At 23.6% G+C, this 7514-nt stretch overlaps 1 protein-coding gene and 1 long non-coding RNA gene across 3 annotated transcripts; both read right to left on the bottom strand.

Annotated features, from left to right (window-relative positions):
* Positions 1–4128: 4128 nt before the first annotated feature.
* LOC148234512 (uncharacterized) lies at positions 4129–5208 on the bottom strand. Of its 2 annotated transcripts, none has more exons than XM_088187905.1 (7): positions 5058–5208; positions 4867–4938; positions 4750–4809; positions 4553–4654; positions 4437–4491; positions 4321–4365; positions 4129–4251 (listed from the first exon to the last, which is right to left on the bottom strand). In XM_088187905.1, the coding sequence occupies exons 1-6, from the start codon at positions 5143–5145 to the stop codon at positions 4347–4349; spliced, it is 396 nt and encodes a 131-aa protein (XP_088044031.1). In that variant the 5' UTR covers positions 5146–5208; the 3' UTR covers positions 4129–4251; positions 4321–4346. The 2 variants fall into 2 exon arrangements, with proteins under 2 accessions (XP_088044031.1, XP_088044030.1); XM_088187904.1 differs by having other exon boundaries at positions 4129–4272; positions 5058–5205.
* A 542-nt stretch (positions 5209–5750) lies between these two features.
* Positions 5751–6142, bottom strand: LOC148234513 (uncharacterized). Its single transcript, XR_015810199.1, has 2 exons — positions 6049–6142; positions 5751–5980 (listed from the first exon to the last, which is right to left on the bottom strand). It is a non-coding gene; the product is annotated as an uncharacterized LOC148234513 (long non-coding RNA).
* Positions 6143–7514: the final 1372 nt, after the last annotated feature.

The raw sequence follows: 7514 nt of genomic DNA on the forward strand, positions 1-7514 counted from the left end.
AGCTTGTCTCTGAAATTGTAACAATTTAAATCTTATTTTTGCTGATTTTTTAAAATGAATCTTTCTAGTATTAAAAATTATTTCATAAATGACATTATTTTGGAATTGTATCGTGTCATTTAAGACATAATATGCAGGCTAGAAGTTTCTTCATAAAATAATGTTTTATGAATTAATATGACTATTTTTTTTTAATTAACTGCATGGTCTGTTTCACATAACCAGATGCCCATTCCCTTTTTATTTTGAGATTATATTTTATTAAACCATCATTTACTTGTAAAAAAATTAAGCTTTTCTTCATTGTCAGATTGATTAATTCTAGTTTGAAAAGATTGTATATCTTTAAGATAATTGTGTATTTTTATTGATTTATTGTATTGTAAATACAAAACTTCGTAAATCGAAGGATGAGTTTACTATGTTTATTAAATGTTAAATTGATAAATTTTATTACGCACATAGAGCTGTTATCAAGAGTTCAATGTTATTGCAATGTTAAAAGACCTTGATAATAATTGCACAAATAACGCATGGTAATAAGCTTCTTGACCTCATGAGACGATTTCTTATCAACATATATTGAAATAACATGAAATCATTACAAAAATATTTTGTATTTGTATCATGTACAAATAATGATTATGTGTTTGAAATGTCATGTTATATAAAATAGCAGCTTCTTTTAAAAAAAATAATTTAAAAAAATAAAATGATATTTCAGACAAAAATAGAGAAAAATAAATAAAAAAACAATCCAAATTGTATACAAATTAAAGTAAGTCTAACAATAATTACTCAATGCACTATATAGTCGTTATAGTAGAAACTTTTCGTATTACTTTGGATCATATGCGGAGCTTCTGTTTATAAGAGTGAATGATATCTTAAACAATTTACTGTTTCTATTAAAAAATCGTGACACAGTGATACGATTTTTTTATCTCTTCCACTTGAAAATACAAAAACATGATGAAAAAACATTTTTTTAATTAAAATAAATTATTTTTTAATTGCAAATCTGCCGATCATGATCATGGCTTTTCAGCTATTATACAAACAATAATTATATAATTAAATATATTATAAATGATAGAGAACAACAGTAACAATGAACCCGATCGCGACTCTCTAAGACACTTTAAATCTCAAAGCTGAAATTTACCAGCATTAAATTGTTGAAGCAATCTTATTATATATATATATATATATATATATATATATATATATATATATATATATATATATATATATATATATAAAAAAGCTTATTCAGTAGCCACTTATCAAAAAGTCACTTTAAATCTCAAAGCTGAAATTTACCAGCATTAAATTGTTGAAGCAATCTTATTATATATATATATATATATATATATATATATATATATATATATATATATATATATATATATATATACATATATATATATATATATATATATATATATATATATATATATATATATATATATATATATATATATATATATATATATATATATATATATATATATATATATATATATATATATATATATATATAAAAGCTTATTCAGTAGCCACTTATCAAAAAGTCACTAGAAATAGTATTTAATTAAATGACATGCATTTTTCTGGACAAATTTATTTTTATTATAACATGCTTAAATAGCAAAAAATCCAGATAATTAACACTTAGTGCTTGTAAAACCTCTTTCATATTTAAAGTTACTGTTGCTGTACAGACAACCGGACTAAATTACTATTTGTTATTTTATTTGGTTTCTGTTCCTTAAAATTCGCCTCAAATGACCAACTGTCCCAATAAACCAGTTATCTAATTAAGCGGAATCTACTGCATATATATTATCTTAAATAAAATTAAATATTTTTAGTTCTACTGAACTCATTTGATATAATTTTTTATATAATATATTTACATATATAACTGAATAAATAATAAATAAAAAACATTATATTTACACAATATTTGTATAATACCAATAAATTAAAAAGTATGTAAATCCGCATATCTTTCATACACAATGGTTTTAATGTCTTACTGCAACTATTAACTTTAAAAATATCAGAACAAAGCAAAAATAATATTTAAAGCCTAATAAGTTGGGGGTCCGGTATTCGCACACTCGCTAGCTTCGGTACCTCACGATAGTGATGTACCGACAGCTAATTCACATCAAAAATAATTATGGTAAAATAGGTAAAATAGGTAAAATTAACTCACTCGCAAGGCTCTGCCAACAAATGTGTTTAAATTAACTCAATACTCAAAGTGTTAAGATATGAAATGCAGATGATTCTACTTCATTCTAAGCCAAGAATTGGGAACATTAATATATTTTGGCATGTGATCATTTACATTAAAAATATATTTTTCGCCTAATATAAAGATGTTTTAGTTCTGACAGTAATTTTAAAATTCTAGCTTTGAATAGATCTTACCGAACCGAGACAATTTTTTTCATATAGATTACGCTTAAACTAATTTCCATTCGTCCCATGTTTTATCGACAGCGAATTCACATTTAGAATTAGATTGACAGCAAATGCTGCAAATTACGTCGTTCGTATCACTGCTACATATAAAAGTATTTTCGATTTTAACGTTTACAATTTGGAGTGACATTGACATTTCGGTTGCAATTGATTTAGAAAGCTTAAGTTTAAATTCATTAAATAATATAGCGGCCAATAAAATTTATTTCGTGATTGTTTTAACATCTAATTTTTTTTTTAATATTAATAAAACTTTTTATTTGAATATTATTAAAAATTAATTTTAAAAAATATGTAATTTTTTTGGTTAATTAAAATTAAGTAATATTCGATCGGTAAAATCATTGAGTATGAAATATAAAAATTTAAGGATGCATTTATTATTTTAATAAATAAAAAAGTACTTTACCATATTTTTAAGCAAACTACTTAAATTTTAAGCACATTTAATTTATTCAAATGCAATTTTATTTTATATTTTATTGCAAAAAAATGTGATTTGGGTAATATTAAAATTTGATCTAAAATTAATTATTAATTAAAGCTAGTTAAATTGCTTAAAAAAATATAATTTAGCTAAATTGTCTAAATTTATTTTAGTTATGTTTCATAAACATTTAAACGACGCATTTGACTTAGCGGTTAAACAATATATAATATATAAATACATATAACTTTTACATTTGAATAATGTTAGAAAATAAAATAATAAAATCAAGCACCAAAATGGTCTTTGTGGGCCTAAGGTGTTTTATAATACAATTAAGATCCTGCCAAAAAAATAACCACTTAGATTAGTCACCCCTATAAAATAGTAAATATTGCAAAATCAAGAAAAGTGCTTTATTTATTTCTTGTGATTTGATAAAAATCACTCATCATTAACTAATCGTCTATATTACAAATATTTAATATAAATATAATATATAATTTTTAAGACGATTAAAATGCTTCATTTTTTATGTAAAGGGAAAATTTTAGGTTATTATTTTTTAAATTTAAAATGCATCTTCACAGGGAAACATGTATGAACGAAATAGTTAAAAATCAGAAATTTTTGTTATTAAAATGTTCACTTTGATACATAGTTTTTTTTTATATTTATTTAATTTAATATGATATTTATGTAATGAAATAGTATATAACTTTATTTTATATTATTTTTCAATTATACGTTAATATGTATTTAAGTAGTTTAAGCTTAAATACATATTTCCTAAAAATATTAAAATAATTACAAAAATACATTCATTTACAATATTATCAAAAAAAATTAAAAACTGGATTTCACATGGTATTAAAAAAATGTATATAGCTTATTGCTTATCGAAAGTCGAGTATTACAAATGTAAGATGAAGTCCAATTTATAGCTCAGACCAGATCGCCACTGATTCTGGCTAAGCTGAACATGGCATGATGTTTTAATATTTGAATAGAACAAATCCTGTATTACACGATGAGAAATATTAGAATGAATATAGGAAATACTTGATACATTAAAAAAAATAAGTAAAAGCCTCGAGTTTTAATGATTATATTTTTTTATTTATTTTTAGACCACCTTTTATAATTATGTGCATGTCAAATATTTATTTTACTATGTATTTATGTAAGAAAAGTAGATACATATATTTCAGTTAAACACATTTTATTTTATTAGATTTTGTAAGCCACTATACATTCATATGCATAAGTATCGATTATATTATTCTATGAATTGACGAAAATAATAGCATATCGTGGAAGTATGTCATCTGAAAATAAATTTACAGATTCTAAAGTATATGATAAAATATATAAAAAAATTACATATGTTTGATTACTTATTATTTTTTGTTGTCTGGCAAAGTTAGTGTTTATCTTTTAACCTGTATGAAAAAAACAATACGATTAAAAAATTAAATGTAATTATCAATTTTTATGTATTTATTATACGAACTTTCCATGATGCGCAATATATTGATTCATTTTAACATTCAATACTTTTGAGTTCTCTGCAATTATATAATAGTCGTTACTAAGCAAAGGCTTAACATTATTAAAATCTCTACACACCTGTTGATTGTGCCCTTGGTGAATCAATTTGATGTGGAAAATTCTTAATATACACGTAAGGAAAGAATACAGGATATACCACAGTAGCAAGTTCTATTATATCTATAATAAAAAAATAGTATAACATATGCCGCATAGTGTAAGATAAAATAGTTTTTAGGTTTTATTTATTAGTGAAAAATTGCGTTTATACTTACTCTCAATTATGTACTTCATTGGTAGTTCTTCTGTGAGATCTGCATTAATACTAATCCTGTCTTAAAAATAAAAAATAAAATTTCTCTACATATTTATATTATTTATATTTTACTTACTCTCAGTTGGATTGATTTTTTTATAATCATTGGGAATCATATTATAGTCCTTGTTGAACGAATCAAAAATATCTATTTAAGTAAATAAAATAAGTCATTACTAACGGTAGTGTAAATTAGTTAATTTACATTAATGTACGAGTACACCATGGCCATTAGAATAGTGAAATTGTGTTGGATTTAATACTTACAACTATCAACGGTAGTGAATTGAAAAACACACATTTCAAAGATTATAATTCGGATGCTAAGATGAACAAGTCGTTCCAAAGGCACCATTTTATTTATCGAAGAGACTCAATTTTAGAATGGTGCAGAAATGACAGAAAAACCACTTATGACTCATATTCATAATTTGCGCCTTTTATAGTGTAAACGTAGCGATAATGTTCGTTTACTTTGAGATAAGTTATGCATGATGCTGCAAACTTGCAAATCAGAAAATTAAAAACTAATGATGTCGTTGCACTCGTGTATAACGTGATAGCAAATAGATCTATAAAATAAGGATAGAAAACCTAACTGAACTTTACATTAAATATTTTTTTTAATTTTCGGTTAGATATACTCGTTTAATAAATTTCAGTTGTAGCTATGATCCCTAACAGTTAAGATTGTTATTGTTAAAATGATTTCATTATATTTACTGCTTTTTATTTTTAATGCGATTTTGCTCGAATATGATGATATATTATACTATTTTACTTTCAATGTATTTTAAAATTACGTCTCATTAAAATAATATCATATTACAGCCATCATACATGTAATCAAAATCGTTCCATTTAGAAGTTCTTTTGGTAAAATTCGGTTTAATGGTATTATGATTTATTCGTCAATTAAACATATTTTCTTGTAAGTAAAACATAAAAAATCTAGCTAGCCATTATATTTGTAGTAAAATTTTACATTTATTTAATTTTTATTACAATGGAGAAAACATTTTTATAGTAACAATATCTCTTCTTAGATGAACACCAAAATATATATGAATATGTATATTATTCGTATACGAAATCTTTATCTGTAGTATATTCGATGATTGATGGTTCGGTTGTTGTAGTTCTTAAAGCTCTATTGCCTTTATTTGGCGCTTCTACATTGCAAAAGTAATCTGTAAAAATGTAAATAGGTTAACATTGATTCTGTAAGTTATTAAATTAAAATGTTTTTTATACTTACACAGTGAATAGCCGGAGACAATCGGAATCATTAAAATAATGATCACCATCATCTTAGTTAGTAATGCGTTCATTTTTGCAAATAATGAATAGTCTCTAAATGTCACTACTTTTATAATAAGAAACAGCTGACGTGATTGTTTTGTTTTGTTTAAATTAGACCAGTGATACTAAACCTTTTTTGCTCTTTTATGTTTACACAATTAACTTTGATTTTTACATACACATTTTTCTTGGTTTAAACATTCACTAGCTTTATGATTATAACCATAGCAGTTATAACTTTTGTGTTTTTCTATGCATGTATTTTATTTTATTATACACTTTTTAAATTGATCATTTATAGTTCTTTCAAAATTATAATAATTTATTTATCTCTTAATTTTTTTACTGCTGTATTAAAATACTGTATTTACAGATCCAATTTTAAACCAAGCACAAAATTACTTTAATAAATTATCAAAATTGGACTCCAAAACATATTGCCAAACACAGCGAATGTGCTTTGAATTTTTTAACTTTGTGAGTGATCTGAAAATAATTAAAAACTTTCTACTATCGACAATGAGGCAGGAGCGACTAAATGGGCTGAAAACACATATAGATGATTTTGAAATAATAACTGAATTTTCTAACGAAAAACTGTGAAATAATTGAGTGTTATAATCGATTAATATTTAATACAAGTAATCAAGTACTCGAAATTGCTTTCACGTCGTCTTTTTTTATAAATATCTATTTTTATTGCTTCTTTATAATTTCTAACAATTGTTTTTTTATTTTGATTGTATCAAAATTTATATGGAGATTTTCATCGCGTTTTTATGTTCCATTTTTCTCTGTTAACTCACTGATTCAATATAAATTTTGCATTCATCATTAAGTAAAATGGTTCTAATTTTATTATACGATTGAAAAGTTATCACACTCTCTTTGGAAAGGACTAACTCTATCTTTTCTGGGATCCCTTAAACATATGGTAAATGTGAAATATTATTAAATTTTTCTATAATTTTTTATTATAAATATTAGTCAAGTCATTTCATTTTGATGTTTATCTAATTTTAAAAAATCATTAAATTTGTGTTCATTATCTGAATGTTCTGCTCTATGCTAAAGAGAGTCTATTATTTTTTTCCTATAAACTGGGGGGGTCCCATTATTTTTTATAAGAATCAAGAAGTCTAAAAATAGTAGAGATTTATTTTGTTCAATTTTATTTTATAAAATATGTATCAAATCCCTTAATTTATCAAAACTGTTTGACAATGTTACAAATATGTCATCTACATATCAGAGTCAAATTTTTGATTTAAATTAAAAAAACTTTAATGCTCTTTTTTCGAAATCTTCTATGAACAAGTTAGTAATTATTAGTGATAAAGCGGTCCTATAAGCATTCCCTTAATTTGTGTATTGTAAATAAAATAAATTTAATTAAGACTGAAATTAAGATCTATACACTAT

Source organism: Plectrocnemia conspersa, unplaced genomic scaffold (assembly GCF_051122295.1).
Source record: "Plectrocnemia conspersa isolate PC_06_02 unplaced genomic scaffold, ASM5112229v1 ptg000006l, whole genome shotgun sequence".
NCBI classification, from domain to species: Eukaryota; Metazoa; Arthropoda; class Insecta; order Trichoptera; family Polycentropodidae; genus Plectrocnemia; species Plectrocnemia conspersa.

What these genes read in the sequence shown, in the direction of transcription:
- LOC148234512 (XM_088187905.1), bottom strand. Translation starts at nt 5,145, where the DNA reads ATGGTGCCTTTGGAACGACTTGTTCATCTTAGCATCCGAATTATAATC. An exon ending in ATTCACTACCGTTGATAGTT is followed by an intron (nt 4,939 to 5,057) that starts GTAAGTATTAAA and finishes TTACTTAAATAG; the next exon opens with ATATTTTTGATTCGTTCAAC. An exon ending in ACCAAGGGCACAATCAACAG is followed by an intron (nt 4,492 to 4,552) that starts GTGTGTAGAGAT and finishes ATATAATTGCAG; the next exon opens with AGAACTCAAAAGTATTGAAT.